This window comes from Neomonachus schauinslandi, chromosome 6, assembly GCF_002201575.2.
Source record: "Neomonachus schauinslandi chromosome 6, ASM220157v2, whole genome shotgun sequence".
NCBI classification, from domain to species: Eukaryota; Metazoa; Chordata; class Mammalia; order Carnivora; family Phocidae; genus Neomonachus; species Neomonachus schauinslandi.
This window is the reverse complement of record NC_058408.1, coordinates 75846267-75867018: the sequence shown is the minus strand read 5'-3', so window position 1 is coordinate 75867018 and position 20752 is coordinate 75846267. Positions and strand designations below refer to the sequence as shown.

Genomic DNA, 20752 nt, shown 5'->3' with positions numbered 1-20752 from the left:
ACTCCTCAAATAATGATTGTCTCTGAGGCCACACGTGTGGACCTATCTTGTCTTGGACAGCAAGGTTTCAGAATACATGTGGAGTTACCATTTAAAGCTTGAGAGATTTCAGATGCATTTAAAGCTAGCTTGCTTTACCCAGTCGCCTCTATCTGGCCCTTTTGGAATTTGTGCTGGTGCGTGGATTATAATCATGTTAGCCTAAATAAAAGTTCAGAAGTCCTGCTAGCTTTTTCAGGTGTTAATTTAATCCTACACAGAACACACGCACACCCCAAACAAAAAAACAGATGGTTTAAAATGTGTAAATAGAAAAAGCAAAGCCTCTGGCGCTCAAATTTCTCACTGTCTCTGACTGCACAGGGCCCGCGATCAGTTTGTAACCCCCTGTTCTCGGACCTTCCTCACTGCCGGGCGCCTGCTGACTGGGGGCCTGAAGGGAAAGACCACCTGTCCCTTCATTACTAATGCTTGACAAAGCTCCCTATCAGAACTGGGAAGGAATTCTTGAAGCAGGCAGGGAAGAACTAAAACCCCACTGATATGCAAAGCCACCAAGTGCCCCGGCAGCTTGTCACAGAGAAGACACCATTTAGAATTTTACAGAAGTTAATCAAATTAGATAGGAATAAAACACAGATGATTTTCACTTAATATTTTTAACAATCTTACAATACTGAGAGTCTCCCCACTTGAAAATCGCTCCTATAAAAGGCAGCTGAAGTTGATGCCACCTTCGTCCTGGACCTTCCTGCCCGTCCAGTGTGGTCCCCTGAAACCACAGAGCACCCACCGCCTTTCCCTTGCTGCTCAAGCCCACACCTGCAGCCCCTGCCTAGCCCCCTTCAGGCTCCTCCCCCCAATTCCTGGTTTGCCATCTCTCCTCGCAGCCGGCCAGGAATACACCTCAAAGAGAGTTCAGTAATAAGCATTATATAATAATAGTAATAAACATGTATTGAACACCTACTATGTGCCAAGTTCAAGTCTAATTCTATGAGAGGGGTCAACCCTTTCAGTAACCAGCATAAACAACCTGAGGCTTGCAGTGTGGTAAAGTCGAACCATCAGCAGTCAGGCTGCCGGCTGAGATCTAAGCAGGGCTTGCAGACCACCTCCGGTGTGGACCAAATGCTGTTTGCAAGGCTCCTCCCACCTGGAGTCAATGATTACTGCTGCCATTTTTAGGATGCAAAATTAGTAGGAGCCCCTATTCGGGGCACCTGGGTGGCTCAGTCGGTTAAGCAACCGACCCTTGATCTCAGCTCCGGTCTTGATCTCAGGGTCGTGGCTTAAGCCCCTCCTTGGGCTCCACGTTGGGCGTGGAGCCTACTTAAAAAAAAAAAAAATACCCCTATTGCTGAGAAAGGAACTTTTCTTTGACAATCTCTCTATTTCCCATAAATGGGCTAGCCCAGAGTACTTCTGGATTAAACTGCGCCTCCTCAAAACAGTCGGCTCATCTTAATCCACGAAGCCGAGGAGCCCCGGGCGGACCCAGAGGTGCCGCCCGCTGCCAGCAGGGAGCTGCTGAACAAGCTGGAGGGCTAAGGGCTGCCGGCGGGAGCAGCTGCTGTTTCCTCCACGAGGTCTGTCATTAACGTCCCCTCGGAGGGGGTGGCACGGACAAAAGCCCAAGGAGTACCGCCGACGTGCGCCCAGACCCGGCAGAACCGGCCTCGGCTCTCGGCCACCCACTGGAGCGGCGCGGAGATCACACGGAGGAAAAGGCGGGTCCGGGGAAGCTCTTGGGGGAAGAGAGGAAATTTCCCGTTCCTGACCCCCCTGCTCGGCCGGGACCGCAGTGCGCGCTCCGGAGCTCCCTCCGGGCGTGGCGACCCCAGGCGGCGCAGGGTCCCCGGGGCGCCGGCGGAGAGGGGCTGCCCCGTGAGGGCTGCCCCGGGGTCCCCCCTCCCCGCTCTCCCTCCTCCTCCTCCTCCTCCTCCTCCCCTCCCGGCGCCGGAGCCTCCGCGCCCTGCTGCTCGCCGCTCCCTGGGAGGGAGACGCGGTGCCGGGGAGCGGCGGCGGGGGTGGGGGCAGGCGGCCCGCAGCCTACCGTCTTCTGCTTCTTGATCCCCGACATGCTGGCGGACTGGACGTTGCGCGGCGGACACTCGGAGCTCGACTCCCGGGAGCGGAGGTGCGGGGACTCTGAGAGCGCGGCGGCTGTTGGGGCCCGACTCCCGGGAAGGAGGTATAAAAAGGCTCCCGCAGACACGTCGCACTTCCCTTGACCGGCCCCCTCCTCCCACTCCTCCCCCTGCCGCGCTCCTCTCCGCCCCGTCGGCTCCGCCAGCAGCGCCCAGCCCAGGGGCCCGGCCGCCGCCTGGGCGGCTCCCAGCCCGGCCCCCTACTCGCCCGAGCTGCCGCGCCCGCGCCAGGCGGGGGTCGAGGTCGCCCTCCCCGTGCCGGCGCGCCCCCGCCTCCCGCCCCACCCCGCGCCTCTTCCAGGAAGGATTCCGGCCTCCGGGACGGGCCTGTGGGCAGGGTCCTCAGTGGGCACCGACGGCCCGCTCACCTTCGCTGGCCACCACGGCGAGGGTTCAGGTTATTGACCCCGCGTCCGCACCCGGCTGTGCGCTCCTCCCGCGCCCCCACGTCCCCGCGAAAGCATCACGGCCTACTTTCTCCCCACCTTACTAACGAAGCAACTGAGGCTTTCAGACTTTTCCCAAGTTATGTTCTAAGTGAGGGGCCTCAAACCCAGGCTTTCCACACCAGCGTCATCACATGGGATGATAAAATAAGGGGCCAACTGCTCGCCTGCGCGTCACGAGCCAGGCCTGGTGCTAAAGGGTTTGCTCCTTTGTATTGGCGTTATTTTTGTCCTGTTACAGGTGGGCCCGCTGAGGCCCTGCTGCAACTCAAAAGTCAAGTAAGCAAGGGCAGCCCTGGAAAATGGCCAGGGGAAGCCCAGCGACTTTTCTCAGTTCACTCCCCACCCCCAAGTATTCCTATAGTACTTCTGTTGTTCAGCAACTAAGACGAGCCCTTCGGAGAAAGAGCAAAAAGGAGGCCCAGCTCGCTTATGGCCTAAACCCTAGGAAACCAAGGTTTTATCGGAAGACAGCATGAGGCCACTCTCTTAACCCAAAAGTCTGGGGGGACCAGAGGTGTAAGGGGAGGGAAGCTGTAATTAGTGACAAGCATTTTGAGGGCAATCACTGGGTTTCACCCCACTTTGTACCTTAACTCCTTGCGAAATGCCACAAACAGATCAATAGGACAGCACTTTCTGAAAAAGAGTCATTAAGATGCACAAGGGCCACAGGGCTTAGCCAACTGTGGTCGTCCTTCTCTGGAAGGAAGGGGCTGGGGAAGTTCTTTCTTCTGAGGGGGTCAAGGGTGGAACTTTTGTTTCAGACCTAACTGGACTTCTGGAAGACTGCAAGCCTTCCAGACAGACACCTGAAGATCTGGCTCTTCGTTACTTCTCCATGGGAAGGCGGGAAAGAACATCTTCAGGAGTCAAAAAAACTTAAAAGGCAGCCTTACATGTTTGTACAGTCTTGAAATATCAGTATATGCATTTTCTTACTCATTTTGAGTAAGGTGTCACCACTCCCTTCAGCTATGAGCAGCTAGAGGGCAAATACTGGATTTGAGTTTCTGTTGTGAACACAAACACTTTGAATTTACGTGGTTTGAACAGTAACATCTGTTCTTATTTCATTGGAAAAATCCTCTTGTATCCGTTCCAACCATATCTTGAACCCTGCCAGATGCGAGCAAAAAGGTAAATTAAGTGTGGACAGAGAAATAGCAATTTGTGTGATTGCTGTGTTTTTTCACATTGCCTCTAAAGTAGTTGTGTTTCTGAAAAGAAGGAAGTGGAGGGCAAGTCTCTAAGGGTTACTTCCCGGAAAAGGAAGAGATGAGTGTTTAGATCTGGGGGAGGTCTTGAGATCCTTTGTTGTCCACTTGCCTGGTCCCCGTATTTCACGGAGGGGCAATGTGGAACTGGTACCCGGAGGAGAGATGGAAGGGGACCCTTGACCTTCATCACCAGCTGGAGGCAGAGGTGAGCCTCAAGCCCAGGTCAGAGGCTCCCTCCACACCCTGGGACCTGAATCACTCCACCTCTTGGTCAGCTATTTCAAGAGGCCGCGAAAACTGTACACAGGACTATTTATCTCATTTTAGATTTAATTAATTAATTCTCAAGTAGTACTCTGGAACAGATGTGCTTTACTACTTCTCTGGAAGCAATTCTTGTAAAGTAGGAGGCCTCGCCTCCCCTGGACCCATACCACAGGCCATCAGTTCTGCTGCAATTCAGCAGGGCAACTCACTCAAAAGCAAACTAATCATTCTTGTTTACTTTCACAGGTTGTGTGTGTGTGTGTGTGTTTTAAAGACAATATCTTGAACTCTTTTTCATCTCACTACCATCTTGGTCCTAGAAGAGGACATTCCTTCGTATGAGCAACTAGTAGCTTAATTTTTGGAGTCTGATTCCAGCCCATCAGAGCTGAAAGAAGGAAGAGGGAGGAAGGGTTGAAGTCTGTCCATTCATATGGACACAATCTCCGTAAATTTCTCAGTAGTGCTCCCTCCAAGCCCCTGCTATAAAGCACCGTGAGCTACACTGTACCAGTTTGTAATCCTTACACTAATTTGCATGAGGGGTTCTTTTTCTTCTTCCTATTTACTTTTCTTTCTTCCAGAACTGGCTGGGCTTAATAATTAACTTAATGAGGTGGTGGTTACTACTTGGTCCTTTTATTGTTTAGAAAAGATGGAATCAGTGAGCTCCCACAAATAAACAAAGGAAACACATATACAAAGAACACTAGTGTTGGTGAGATCTTTATGCCATAGGTTCTCCAACACATTTTAGGGGGGCTCATCACAGTTTAGGGGATCTAGCTTGGAGACAACTCCCCAGGATGGCCATTCCCAAGGAATGCAGCTACATTGCCCCCTAGTGGCTGTAATGAATAACAAAAGACCTTATTGTTGAAACACCCTGACCCCCTGAACCAAAAATAAGTTCAGGAGTTCCCTTGAGTCAAGAAGCCCTTAGAGAAAGTCCTCTAAAGGATCCAAACACTCTTCCTTGGCACAGGTACTCCCAAGAGAAGCAAGATGTGATCCCTGTGTTCAAGAAACTCACAGCCAAGTGACGGAGACAAACTGCCTCCCACCTCCATCCCAGTCATTTCAGTACAATCCTTGATGGGGCAGGTAAAAATCTAATCGTTAATCTTTGATGCACAGCTGAAAGGTTCCATTGTGGTGTGGGTATGCTGATAGGAGTTCCAAAAACCACTCTCATTAGGCATCTTCAGCAATTTCCAGTTGGGGATTCTATATGGTGCATTTAAAAATTCCGTGCCCTTAAGCAATGTGAAAGGCGATCCTTTCAAGATTTCTGCATGCCCATTCCATCCTCATTCTGTTACCTGCAACTGAGTCAACAGTACAACTTTATAGACGCTTATCTTTCCAAAGCATCCATTGTTCTCATAAAAAACACTACTCTTTTTTCCACTTGTATGCTCTTCATTTAAGTCACATGAAAGTAAATTACTTCACTTACAGGTACAACTGGCAGAAACAGGTTTGGGGTCACACACCATGGAGCTCAGGAAACATCTAGATTATGGGGTGGGAATGACGGGGGGTGTGGGCATCTCAGTGCGTCCTACGGTCAGAGAACATTCATTTGGCTATGGGTATCCATCAATCTCTTTTCTAGAAGAAATGGAGGGCATGGATTAGACAGGCCACTCAGTTAAAAGACAGGATGTTGTGGGAGCACAGAGGAGGGACATCCAGTTCAACTTTGGAAGACAGATGTCAGATTTTCTTGGGGAACAAAATACATGAGCTGAGACTTGAAGGGTAGGGTTTGGCCCACCCTCCCCTCTCCACCCCATCATGGGTGTGTGTGTAAATGTGAAAGCGGAAAGGCACAGAGCTGCATGAAATCACATGGTAGGTTCAGAAAACTGTAAGTATCTGTATGGCCGAGTCCGGGAGATAAAACAGAAGAAGGGGAGAAGGCAGTAGGCGGGGATGTGTGCCCTGTGTGATCCTGCAGCGATGTGATTTTGCACATTCTCTTCTTCATGCTCATCCCAGTGCATGGCCTTCCATCTGTTCATTAGTCCTTACAGGACACTCCCTGCGTCCAAAGATGAGAAGTCACTGTCCCGAGGGCCCCTGGCCTGGTGAGGGAGATGGAGATGTACACAAATCATTTTAAGGGAACGTGATAAGTGCTGGAATAAAGGCCTATTCGAAGTAATAGGGAGAGGACCTCAAAGAAGGCAATGACTGCTGGACTATGAACAGATTCTAATGGGCGTGATGATTTAACTTGAGTTTCAAGGATAAGCCAGATAGAAGGGGGATCTGTCACCAGACTGATGTTCCTGCTGCCCCACCACTCCCTGGCCTCCTTCCTGGCATGCCCCTGCCTTCTGAAAGACCCAGACAGAGCAGAGCAATGCTGACTCCCGCCAGAAGCCTGTCCACGGAGGAGAAGGCACATTCCCAGGCAAAAGTGACGCTCTGCCGCCATTTCTTGGGTGGAACCCGGTCCACAGTTCTTGTTGAGTGGCTGTATTGGTTTGAAGAGAAGAATATTTATGAGTACACACGCACATTATGCAAAATAGAAACATTTAGGGTAGTTAGCGAAATTCACTCCAAAATTCAATAAAATTCAGTGAAAACAAGTTATATTTGGTCACTGGCTGAGTTTTCAGCCTTCAGCCATTTATTTTAAAAGATGCTCAGCAAGGTGAAGATAATGTAATCCCTGTCGCTTAGAGGCTTTAAATTATTAGAACAATTTCTAATTAAACTTAAATTATTTAACTATTAACTAGTTAACAAATTATATCCCTTAAACTTTAAATTATTAAAAAAATGTCCAACTAAACTCAGTGAAACTTTTTTTAAGATTTTATTTATTTATTTGAGAGAGAAAGAGAGGAGTTAGGGTGGGGGGGAGAGGCAGAGGGAGAAGCAGACACCCTGCTGAGCAAGGAACTCAATGTAGGGCTCGATCCCAGGACCCTGAGATCATGACCTAAGCCAAAGACAGACGCTTAACCTACTGAGCCACCCAGGTGTCCCTAAACTGAGTGAAGTTTTAAGACATATTTTAAAGGAAAGAAGGGAGAAGGAAAAAAGAAAAAAGAAGGAACAAAAAAGAAGCAGAAAGAAGTGGAAGTTGTAATATTTGGCTTAAAAAAATTAAGAAAATGTCACAAAAGATGACATATTCAGACAAATTAGTTATACTTTTAGAAATGTCCTTAATAATGAAAGGACAGAAATTTTCCATTCAGAAATAACTTATATTGAGTTATATGGTAAGTGCTCTTTTCCAACATAACTGAGAAATGTGGTGATACAATAAATTAATATTATAATTACTAGAGAATATCAGAGATACCATAAATGGATGGTTAATTTGCAAATATTTGGAATATAATATGTTGAGCATAGCTTAATTTACTAGTGTGTCCTCAACCTTCTAAAAGGATTTTATAAATTTCACATCATGTAAAGATAAGCAGTACAAAATCAATATAATCTCTCTCTCCATCTTTTATTTAAAACAGTTTTTTTTAAAGTTTATTTATTTTTTAGTAATTTCTACACCCAACATGGGGCCCGAACTCATGAGTCAGAGATCAAGAGCCGCACGGTCTTCTGACTGAGCCAGCCAGGTGCCCCTCCACCTCTTTTAAATAAAGGTATAAAAATCCTAACTTATAGACCTCAGGCTTCCTGACAGTTTCATAAGAGAGTTTTTATGAGTACTGAGCATTTTCTGAAAAAGTGATAGTTCTCTATGTGTATTGCTATTTTTCAAATGTCTTTAGATGCTACTGTAAAGAATAAAATTAAAATTCATTTAAAATGTTATGAAATTCATTTCCTGATCTTTACATAATATTTTCAATCATCAGATACTAAAAATACAACTACAATCATAGGAGAAATCAGTCTCCTAAAGAAAAATGGGCAACAGTCCCGTTATAATAAAAATCATAAATATTGGCCAAAATTGATATATGCACTGCTAACCCAAACTTATGCTTGAGCCTTGAAATCCTTCTATTTTCAAAACACTGTCTTTTCTTAATTATACCCCTCACACACACACACGTTTTTCTTTCGTTCACTTTTAGTTTCGAAAGACAATTCTGTTCTAGAAAGGGTGGGGGCGTTCTTTTGAAGCCCTAACAGTTCTCAAACCTCACTGCACATTATAACTATCTGAGGAACCCCACACTTGACTAACTAAATCAAAGTCAGGAGGGGGGTGGGTCCCAGGCATCCCAGTAGTTTTAAAAGTTTCTCTTTAGGAGAATCATTGGCTCTCAAGGGGGATGGTGCATCAAGATCACCTCTGTTAAATTACAGATTGCTGCCCCCCCCCCCCCCCCCCCCCCCCCCCTTCCCACGTCAGTTATCAAGCTTAGGACACAGAAACTGCATTTCTAGCAAGCTCCCAGGTGATGCTGATGCTGCTGGTCTGGGACCACAGTTCTGCACATCACTGCCTTAGAGGTCTTCCAACTCGCCCACACATTTTAACCTGTTATAGGAAATTTAGAAAATAAGTGGAAAGGGAAGAAACAGGTGTGCTGGGAAAACAAGCTTGGATAACATTCTTAAAAACCATCCTACTACCGAGAATAAAATGTCTCACAGGGTGAACAGGGAAGGAAATCGATTTTGCCAGGAGTTCCCAGCTCCATTAAAATCACACTGGAAGCCTTACAATGATACCTTCAGCTGCCTGGGCTCCCTCCATCCTTCTCAGTCTACAGACCTCTGGGCTGGGGCTTGCACCGGAATATGCCACACCCTGGGCAAGATTCTGCTTTGCAGCCACTAATCCAGCCTGCTGGCTCTCCCCCTCCACCATGACAAAATCCCCTGGGGTGCTTGTAGAAACACACAGTCCTGAATCCCACCCTGAGAATTCCCCTGTGAGGTCACAGGTACTTCTAATTCTCATTGAGGGTTTTTAATGAGGCCTCGGTCCTTTTTTTCCCCCAGATGCTTTGTTTATTCAGTCCTTTTTCTTTCTCAAAGGGCTTTAGGCTTTAAAACGAGAGAAAGAATCTGGTGCCTGGGTGGTGGCTCGGTCATTAAGCGTCTGCCTTCGGCTCAGGTCATGATCCCAGGGTCCTGGGATCGAGCCCCGCCTCGGGCTCCCTGCTCAGCGGGAAGCCTGTTTCTCCCTCTCCCACTCCCCCTGCTTGTGTTCCTACTCTCGCTATCTCTCTCTCTCTCTCAAATAAATAAAACATTAAAAAAAGAAGAAGAAGAAAAGAATCTGTGTTCCCTCCTGAGCCTGGAATGGTCTTGATTGAATGGAAGAGGGCCAGAATGGGGAAATACTGGTGTAAAAATCAGGTAAGACCTAAAATATTGTCCCACTGTATCATTTTTTTTCTGACATTATTCGCTGAATAATCTACCTCTTCTTCTGTTGGTTTGGGGTGCTTCCTCCAGGACAAATGGTGCTAGCTGACAGAGGTCTCCCCTAGCAAGTGCCCAGTAATACATCCTGACTCCCCAGCAGGGAGGTTCTAGGAGAAGCAGCTCAATTATAAATTATAACTTGGAACTTTTTTGCCCATTTGCTCTTCCAGACTAACTAATGAACTATTTTATTAAGCCCCTTTCCTGCCCCCTAAAATGATACGGGGTTTCTATTAAATTGTTAATAATAAATTACACATTTGATTTGGGAAGAATTGATAAAACAGTCAAGTTTCTTCTCTAGCACATGGTATCTTTGTTCCGGTTTCTTGAATCTCATGCACACGGACATACATCCCCATGGAATTAGAAATGGAATTGCCCATCCTCCCCACTTCCATCATTCTTGTTTTGAAGGAATGCTACGGATTATTGTATTCAGTCACTTTTTTTTTTTAAGATTTTATTATTTATTTATTTGACAGAGAGAGAGCATGCACACAAACAGGGGGAGAAGCAGAGGGAGAGGGAAAAGCAGACTCCCCGCTGAGCAGGGAGCCCACTATGGGGCTTGATCCCAGGACCCTGAGATCATGACCTGAGCTGAAGGCAGACGCTTCACCGACTGAGCCACCCAGGGGCCCCAGTATTCAGTTAATTTAAAAAATTTTGTTATTTACTTAATAAAACTACATTCCTTTTTTCCCCCCTGACACACGTAATTGAGACACACTTGGAGAACCAGTGACCCGAAGAATGGAATCCAAGGCCCGTTGAGGAGTCCTTCTGGGAGGCGGGTCATTTGCTTCCGAGAGTGGTCAGCCTGGATGGGGCTCACACCTGCAAATAGCCTCTCGCCAGTTCTCTGAGCTATAGTGCAAGGCTGGGCCGGCTCCATGAGAGAGTTGTGTATAGCACACACCAAAAGGATCCTAGGCATGGAGTCAGAAGACCTAGACTTACATCTTTTTGTTGGTCTAGCAGTTCCCTTCTGCGGGGCAGGCATGGGATCCAGGCTGAGCATAGCCCCAGAACAGCCCTAGCACCAACCTGAGTCCTCTGCTGATTCTCCTTTTGGTGCTTCACTGTCGGAAGGAGGCCTTTCCCTTTTCAGCGAGGAAGGGTCAGTATTGTATACAAACATACACTACATGTAGAGATGCTGGCGGCCACATCTATTCCCACATGGAGGGGTCTTAGACACTGACTAAAAGCCTCATGGCTTCGATTTCCTAGTTTCTGCCTCTGGCTTCCCAGAACCCCCGGCTTCCCCAGGCTCTTCTTGTGATCCTGGGAGTTACCCCAATAGCCTTCTGACAAACACACTTGCTTACTTTGACACAGATCATTTGACTCAAGTGCTCTCTCTTGGGACCAAAATAGTCCTGAGTTCTTTTTCTTTTCTTTTCTTTTTAAGATTTTATTTATTTATTTGACAGAGAGAGACACAGCAAGAGAGGGAACACAAGCAGGGAGAGTGGGAGAGGGAGAGGCAGGCTTCCCGCTGAGCAGGGAGCCCGATGCGGGGTCAATCCCAGGACCCTGGGATCATGACTTGAGCTGAAGGCAGACGCTTAATGACTGAGCCACCCAGGCTCCCCACTCCTGAGTTCTTTAAAACCACCTTTTTGGACCACTGTGGATGCTGCACAAAGGGCTATGAAATTCCCAGCATGGTACCAAACACTGCTCAATAAATCTACCAAACAGAATTGAATCAAGCATGATGATTTAGAATTGCCTTTACATTTGGGACAATTCAGGGTGTCAAGACTGATGGAAACTTTTATCATAACCTCCAGGCTTATCTCACAATTTTAAAGGTATAAAACAGAAATGACTGGAATCCCATCCAAAATTTGAAGATCCTCCGAAGTATGAAAAATTGGTGGAATTTTCAGGTTATCGTGCAAGTAGCTACAGCCAACTGTAGCCTATATTATTTATTGCAATCTATATTAAACATTAGTTTCTTGTAGCGCATATTAAATCTATGCTTCCTTTGAGGTGTGGTTTTAATGACATTCTGTGTGAAATGTTTCTGGGCATTCTAACTTTGCTTTGATTCTGCTCATCTCATCTTATTACATTATTTTATTAAAAATGGCACCTGTTTCTTCTGCTCATGCTCCATGTGACACTGCAATAATTTGGATCCAATTGTTTAATTAGGTTGTCAACCAGATCACTAGTGACAAGTTCTATAGTTTTCCCATTCTGTGAAAATAATGAGAATGTCTCTGACATATGTCAGAGATTTTGCTTTTTAGCTTTTAAAAAAAGGAACATATTTCCTTTATCAGCCAGAAACACTGGACACAGAGCTCTTGGTTCTGCATGATATCCAAAATTTGTTCCTTTAGCACAGGAGTCCATGTTAATGGCTAATGTAATTCTGATTTCTAGACATCATGACCAGGAAAAAGAAAAAAAAAAAGATCTGGCTGTTTGGGAAATCATGTCCATTTAATCTGTAGCCATGATCTCTAAAGTTACTGTGGGACTGTCATTGGATGAGCTCTACTTTGAGGAATGTGTGTTCAAGGTCCCCTTTCAGCTTCAGGCTCTGGCTCTGTAGTTTAGAACAGGCAGGGGGCTGGACTAATGGAAAGTCACGAATTGGCTCTCCTACCCGGCCATCGATGGTGGAGCAAGGGGCTCAAAGTATGACTTCAACTGAGGAATTCTTGGTTTCCATAGGCAAAGGTGTGGGGGCTCCTTTGGCATTTTCAAAATAACATCTCGTTTGCTTTCTCACCCAAAGAAACCTCAGAAAGTCTCTAATTTACTAGTGGAGTCTATGCTACATTTTACTTATTCTTCAGCTGTTTGGAACTTTGAATGGTTTTGAACAGACACAATGTTATATATTATGTCAAGATTCCCTGGCTAGGTCTCCGGTCGCCAGCCCCAAGAGAAAAGCTATTCAGTCAATAAAACACCTGAAATTTGTTATGTATGCAATTTCACAGGGGAAGATAATATTTTTATGGAATGCATAAACTCAGAAATCACTTTTTTTTTTTTTTTTCAGTTGAATGCCCTGGGGTTTGAGGAGAAGTGGATTAGTTAGGGAAGGAGAAACAGCTATGAGGGGTGCCTGGGTGGCTCAGTCGGTTAAGCGACTGCTTTTGAAGATTTTTTTTATTTATTTATTTGAGAGAGCGAGAATGAGATAGAGAGAGCATGAGAGGGGGAGGGTCAGAGGGAGAAGCAGACTCCCTGCTGAGCAGGGAGCCCGATGCGGGACTCGATCCCGGGACTCCAGGATCATGACCTGAGCCGAAGGCAGTCGCCTAACCAACTGAGCCACCCAGGCGCCCAAGCGACTGCTTTTGGCTCAGGTCATGGTCTCGGGGGGGGGGGGCCGGGGGGCAAATTGGGCCCCCTGCTGGGGGGGGGGGGGTCTGCCTCTCCCTCTGCCCCTCCCTCCCACGGCTGGTACACTCTCTCTTAAATAAATAAATAAAATCTTTAAAAATAAAAAAGAAATAGCTGTGAGCTACAACAAGTCTCAGAAACTTTTTGTGCATTTTGAAGGATTTCCAAGTCAGTGGCTCTTTATTTTAATTCCATGGCTCTCTTTTTGTTTTAAATTTTTTTATTGTTATGTTAATCCCCATACATTACATCATTAGTTTTAGATGTAGTGTTCCATGATTCATTGTTTGTGCATAACACCCAGTGCTCCATGCAGAACGTGCCCTCTTTAATACCCATCACCGGGCTAACCCATCCTCCCCCCCCCCAGAACCCTCAGTTTGTTTTTCAGAGTCCATTGTCTCTCATGGTTCATCTCCCCCTCCGATTTCCCCCCCTTCATTCTTCCCCTCCTGCTATCCTCTTTTTTTTTTTCTTAACATATATTGCATTATTTGTTTCATAGGTACAGATCTGAGATTCAACAGTCTTGCACAATTCACAGCGCTTACCAGAGCACATACCCTCCCCAGTATCTATCACCCAGTCACCCCATCCCTCCCACCCCACCCCCCACTCTAGCAACCCTCAGTTTTCCATGGCTCTCTTTTTTTAATCAAAAGTGTATCATGTGGCAAACAGACACACAAAAAGATGCTCAACATCATTCTTCATCAGGAAAATGCAAATCAACATCACCATATCACCTCATACCTGTCAGAATGGCTAGAATCAAAAGACAAGAAATAACAAGTGTTGGTGAGGATGTGGAGAAAAAGTAACCCTCGTGCACTGTTGGTGGGAATGCAAACTGGTGCAGCCACTGTGGAAAACAGTATGGTGGTTCCTCAAAAAGTTAAAAACAAAAATATAAATACCGTATGATCTGGTACTCTCACTGCTGGGTATTTACCCAAAGAAATAAAAAACACTAATTCAAAAAGCTACAGGTACCCTATGTTTATTGCAGCATTATTTACAAAAGTCAAGACATGGAAGCAGCCCAAGTGGTGTCCATCCATAGATGAATGGATGAGGAAGATATAATGGAATTTACTCAGCTTCAAAAAAAAAAAAGAATGAAATCTTGCCATTTATGACAACATGGATGGACCTAAAGGGTATAATGCTAAGTGGAATAAGTTGGACATAGAAAGACAAACACCATATGATTTCACTTATATGTGGAATCTAAAAAAACAAACAAAAAACAGACACAGACACAGGCCCATGGATACAGAGAACAAACTAATGGTGGCCAGAGGGGAAGGGGGCGGAGGGATGGACAAAATGGGCAAAGGGGAGTGAGAGGTCCAGGCTTCCAATTATGGGATGAGTCAGTCACAGGGATGCAAGGCACAGCACAGGGAACAGAGTCAATGCCTACTGTAACAGTGTTGGGTGGTGACAGATGGGAGCTCCACCTGTGAGCATAACGAAAAGTATAAAGTTGGTGAATCATGATGTTGTATACCTGACCCTGATTTAATACTATCTGTCAACCATACTTCAATTTAAAAAAAAAGTGTATCATGGGGATGGAGTGATGGGCGAAATAGGTGAAGGGAATTAGGAGGTACAAACTTCTAATTATAAAATAAATAAGTCGAGGGATGAAAAGTACAGCATAGGGAATGTAGTCAATAATTTTGTAATAACTTTGTATGTGACAGACGGTAACTATACCTACCATGGTGAGCATTTCGTAGTGTACATAATTGTCAAATCATTATGTTGTACACCTGAAACTAATATAATACTGTATATCAACTGTACTTCAATTAACCTTTTTTTTTAAAAGGAGGGGGGAGAAAAGTGTCACCAAACACAGTAAGATACCACTTCACATTAAGATGACTATAATACAGTAGACAAACAATAACAAGGGTTGGCAAGGGAATGGAGTCATTGGAATCCTTACTCAATGCAGGTGTAAAGGGTAACAGCTGCTTTGGAAAACAGTCTGGCGTTTCCTCAAATGGTTAGTATATTACTCAGCAATTCCTCTCCTAGGTATATACCCAAGAGAAATGAAAACAAACATCCGCACAAAAACTTGCACCTAAATGTTCACAGCAACATTACTCATAATAGCCAAAAAAAAGGAAATAATCTAAATGTCCATCAGCTGATGAGTGGATAAACAAAATCTGGTATATCCGAAGTACTGATATCTGTTACAATGTGGATGAAACTTGAAAACATAATGCTAAGTGAAAGGAGCAAATTACAAGAGATTATAAAAGATTGTATGATTCCATCCGTCTGAAATGTCCAGAATAGACAAACCCATAGAGACAGAAGGTACATTAGTGGTTGCCAGGGGCTGGGGACAAGGGGACTGGGAGTGACTGCCAATGGATATGCAGTTTCTTTGTGGGCCAGTGAAAATGTCCTAAATTTGCATAGTGATGATGGATGCATGACTCTGTGATCGTACTAATGACATTTTTTTAAGTATTTAACTCAGTGAGGTGGTGTTGTTTTGTTTTCTTTTTTCATTGAGACATAATTTTGACATATAACATTGTATTAGTCTTAGGTATTCAACATGATTTGATATATGTATATATTGCAAAGAGATGTACTAATAACATTTCATTGTACATTTGATGCTCTGTAAATTATACCTCAACAAAATTGTTATTAAAGGGGCACCTGGGGTGCCTGGGTGGCTCAGTTGGTTAAGCGACTGCCTTCGGCTCAGGTCATGATCCTGGAGACCCAGGATTGAGTCCCACATCGGGCTCCCTGCTCAGCAGGGAGTCTGCTTCTCCCTCTGACCCTCCCCCCTCTCGTGCTCTCTCACTCTCTCTCTCAAATAAATAAAATCTTAAAAAATAAATAAATAAATAAAAATAAAAAAATAAAGGGGCGACTGGATGGTTCAGTCAGTTAAGCGTCTGCCTTCGGCTCAGGTCATGATCCCAGAGTCCTGGGATTGAGTCCCGCATCGGGCTCCCTGCTCAGCAGGGGTTCTGCTTCTCCCTCTCCCTCTGCCAGTCCCCCTGCTTGTGCTCCTTCTCTCTCTCCCCGTCAAATAAATAAAATCTCAAAAAAATTGTTATTAAAAAAGATGGATCTCTATATACTTATCATAGATCCAACAATCTCATTCCTAAAATTTTACCTAAGAGAAATTAAAACTTATGTTCACACAAAAACTTGTACATGCATGTTTATAGCAACTTTATTCATAATCACCCAAAACTAAAAACAATTTAGGTACCTTTCTAATGGCGAATGGGTAAATTGGTGGATAGACAGACCATATTTTACTCCATACAATGGGATAGTACTCAGCAGTAAAAAGGAAGAAACTGTTGATTCATACAAGAACACACAAGAATCTTGGGACGCCTGGGTGGCTCAGTCGGTTAAGCGTCTGCCTTCGGCTCAGGTCATGATCCCAGGGTCCTGGGATCGAGTCCCACATCGGGCTCCCTGCTCCGCGGGGAGCCTGCTTCTCCCTCTGCCTCTGTCTCTCTCTCTGTCTCTCATGAATAAATAAATAAAATCCTTAAAAAAAAAAAAAAAAAGAACACACAAGAATCTCAAAGGCATTTTGCTAGCTGAAAAAAGCCAGATCCAAAAGGCTATATGTAGTGCATGATTCCATTTATAAAATAGTTTGTAGAAGACAGAACTACATGGCTAGAAAACAGATCAGAGATTGCCAGGAAATGAGTTGGAAGAAGGGTTTGATTTCTAAAAAGCAGCGATAGGGGGTTTGGAAGGTAATGGAACTGTTCTGACTATTCCATACCCTGACAATGGAGGTAGACACCTACTATGCATTTGTCAAAACTATGGAACTGCAAACACACAACAAAAAGCCCCTACAGAACTGTATACTACAAAGAGTGAATTTTACTGCATGTGAACTTAAAAAAAAAAAAAAAAGTGTGTGTGGGGAATCCAAAATGGAATACAAATAGTGAAAAACCGGGGTGCCTGGGTGGCTCAGTTGGTGAAGCATCTGCCTTCGGCTCAGTCATGATCTCAGGGTCCTGGGATCGAGCCCCGCACTGGGCTCCCTGCTCAGCGAGGAGTCCGCTTCTCCCTCTGACCCTCCCCCCTCTCATGTGCTCGCTCTCTCTCATTCTCTCTCTCTCAAATAAATAAAATCTTAAAAAAAAAATAAATGGTGAAAAACGGACATAAATATACTGTCAATGAATAACATGACCGTACTGAAGGAGGTGGTAAAGAACTAACCTAAGTTATATTAGAAAACGGTATTTGGACCGGCTACGTCAGGTGAAGACAGGACCGTACATAAGTCCTGCACTCTGGTTGGTAAGGTTGTTTCCCACGGGGATGTGGATAAGCGATTCTGAAACTATTTGACACGTGTATTTGGTATGAGCAAAAATGTTACAGGTACGAGAGCCAGCTTTCTCAGTCACTGAAGAAAACCTACAAATGATGAGAAGGGAAGGCTAGAATGAACCTGGGGGTGTTGGGTTGGAAACAGAGATACCGGTGTGAATTAATGGGTTTTTAATATACATACATATCGGTAGATACAGAAACATAGATGTGTATGGATAGACACTTTATGTATAGACATGCTTAAATTTCCCAGCTCTGTCCACCGAGAGAGTCTAAAAGCACTGATGTTACAGCAGCAACGAACACCCCAAGTGCCCAGATCTTGGTTTCTAAATGTCATTCTCCAATAAAAGGAACCTGCGCCCCATGGAGAACTGGTGGAGTCTGGGGCGGGAAGAGTACAAAATGAGGCTGGAGCATCTTATGCCACAAGAAAGTAAGAAAATGCTGGGGCGCCTGGGTGGCTCAGTTGTTAAGCATCTGCCTTCGGCTCAGGTCATGATTCCAGGGTCCTGGGATCGAGCCCCACATCGGGCTCCCTGCTCCATGGGGAGTCTGCTTCTCCCTCTCCCACTCCCTCTGCTTGTGTTCCCTCTCTTGCTGTGTCTCTGTCAAATAAATAAATAAAATCTTTAAAAAAAAAAAAAAGAAAATGCTAACAAACAAAAACAAAGCCCCCCAAAAAGAAAAAAGAATGAAAGCACATCAAAAGTCCCAGGAGCCCACCTGGGAGGACTCCCAATGGCCAACTCGCTGATGCCAACCTTATCTATTCCATCCTGCAATGTTGCTGGATCTCGAGGTGCAAAGAGACTTTTAACAAAATGAGATCCTGGTAAATCAACTTTAAAATAATTTAAATGACATATTACATGTGCTTTCTGTCCATTCTCATTACTCACTTCTCTGATCGTGTTGGTATGTGAAATTTTCGTCTCTATGAACACGAGGTCCACCAAGGTGGGCATGTTTTTTTGAGCAAAACTGAAAATAAAATGCTAACACACTGAACATGTATATACTTGCACCAGAAGAAAAAGCACTTGTATCTAATAGGAGATGTGAAATGATTGTATCTAAAATCCTAAAAAGCTATCCTAATAGGAAGCAATTATTTTAACTCATGTATCACGTTACATGCCTGGCAGATTGACTTGGGTAGAAGATTCACACCGGACAAACATTCCAAAAAATGATGGAGGTATGAAGGTCTCTCGAAATAATTCATTGTGTTCTTTACAAGTAAACTTAGAAAAAAAATCATCAGTGGGATTCTGTAGACTTTTCCCTGCCTAAAAAAACATGTTCTCACCCTTAGTCCCAGTTACCCATTCTATTCCTTAATCTGCCTGGCCTCGGACCCCTTTCTCCATATTAGAATTCTCCTGAGAAAGCATTAGCTTCACCCATCCGTGAAGGACTGGGTCCTTTTACAAATACAGATTCCCGGGGTGGTGCAACAAAGTGAGGTTGAGCTGTCAAGATTACTTTGTTGTGTTAGGCCCGGTGCCTGGTTGGCTGAGTCATGACAAGGGAGCTAATGCACAGAGCCCCTGACACCATCCTAAGTGCTTTACATATGTTCACTTCCTTAACCTTTGCAACCAGAAGCTTGTAATAGTGCTTCACTCGTTTTACGGAAGCGGAAATGAGACATCAAGAGGTTAAGTATCTAAATCCACAGAGGAGCTAGGATTCAAACCTAGGGTGTGGCTGACAGGCCATGCTTCTAACACCCGGGCGCGCAGCCTGCCCGTGCCTCTGCATGAAATAGTTCCTTAAAAACTTATCAAACAGAATAATGTGCATTAAGCTTGGAGTTATTAGTGGAAAAGTCATCCTGCGTAAGTGAAAAGAGAAGCTTAAATGGTTGGAGAGGCGATATCAGTATTTTATTTATTGTTTTAAAGGAAATGGTTTTACAATTCTTTTCAAATGACCTCCAAGAGCAAGAACTAACTCCTGGCTCCTGAGTGATGCTTCCAGATGGAGGCATTGCTAGGGAAGGGGCGTTCGTATTTACTAGCTTCATTCACACATGCTCATTTGGTGAACTTTAGGAACAACTATATCTCTCATGTAGTTTTAAGGAATCCTTGAAGGTGTGTTAGGTCAATAATACCAGTTTGCTTAGCAAGCCCTTCACTGGGACAGTGTTTCTGCAGTCCTATTGTGTGCTCTCCCCAGGCTGAATAATCAGACATCTACTCTCAGTTGAATGCAAAGGAAGGATCTTGACTTCTTTGAAAAAACAAAACAAAAAAAGTGGCATCAGAGCATGTTAGTGACCAGCCTTCTTTCCTTGCTAGGCTCCAGGACATAGGGAATAGACTAAGTATTATTTTAAAATCCTAAATAAAGGGTCCCTGGGTGGCTCAGTCGGTTCAGTGTCTGGCTTCGGCTCAGGTCATGATCCCAGGGTCCTAGGATCGAGTCCTGCATCAGGCTCCCTGCTCAGCAGGGAGCCTGCTTCTCCTTCTCCCTCTGTGCTCTCTCTCTCAAGTAAATAAATAAAATCTTTTAAATAAATAAATAAAATAAAATCCTAAATAAACTCTCTCTCCTATTGGCCAGGATAATTAGAGTTCTTTAAGTGGATTCCTATAGATTCAACCTAAACTCTGGACAATGTTAAAAGTTCCAAACAGGAGTTCCTTTTAGCCGTTCCATTGCCTGTGGTGGGAAGGTGGTGGTGACCTGATCACTTACTTTTATTTATAGTAAAAGAGAAACTTGCCGGCCAGACCTGGAGGGAGGGGCTGACAGCATTCCTGATTGCTGAGCTTGGGTTTGATTTAACCTCCTTGGGTCAGAAGGTTGGCAACGCAGTCTGAGCTATGCCTCAAGACAGAAGTGAGGCTTACAACAATCTCTCATCTTTTCCTTTTTTCTTTCCTTCCTTCTTCCTTCCTTTCTTTTTTTTTTCCTTATCGTTTCATTGAAAATATAATTCACATACCATAAAATTCACCTGTTTTAAGTATACAATTCAGTGGGGTTTAGTATATTCACAAAGCTGTGCTGTACACCCATCACCAAAACCAAATTTATAATATTTCTTTTTTTTTGTTTTTAAAGATTTTATTTATTTATTTGAGAGAGAGAGAATGAGAGAGAGAAAGCACATGAGAGGGGGGAGGGTCAGAGGGAGAAGCAGACTCCCCACCGAGCAGGGAGCCCGATGCGGGACTCGATCCCGGGACTCCAGGATCATGACCTGAGCCGAAGGCAGTCGCTTAACCAACTGAGCCACCCAGGCGCCCCAAATTTATAATATTTCTATTACCCCCCAAGGAAACTCCACACTCCTTGGCCATCACCCCACAATTGCCCGGTCCTCCAGTCACTGGAAACCACTAACCTACTTTCTATCTTCCTAGATTCGCCTATTCTGGGTATTTCCTACACAACACATGAACTTTTGCATCTGACTTCTTTCATTTTTTAGCATAATATTTCTAGGTTCATCTATGTAGTAGCATTCATCAATACTTCATTTTTTTGACAGAGAGAGAATCTTAAGCGGGCTCCACACCCA

At 44.7% G+C, this 20752-nt stretch overlaps 1 protein-coding gene across 2 annotated transcripts in view; it reads right to left on the bottom strand.

Moving 5' to 3' along the window:
• PAPSS2 (3'-phosphoadenosine 5'-phosphosulfate synthase 2) overlaps positions 1-2224 on the bottom strand; it is a 67533-nt gene extending 65309 nt beyond the window's left edge. For both annotated transcript variants that reach the window (XM_044915997.1, XM_021696085.1), the window contains exon 1: positions 2057-2224. In XM_044915997.1, the coding sequence (XP_044771932.1) occupies positions 2057-2083 (27 nt within the window). In that variant the 5' untranslated portion in view covers positions 2084-2224. The remainder of the gene's footprint in view (positions 1-2056) is intronic.
• Positions 2225-20752: the final 18528 nt, after the last annotated feature.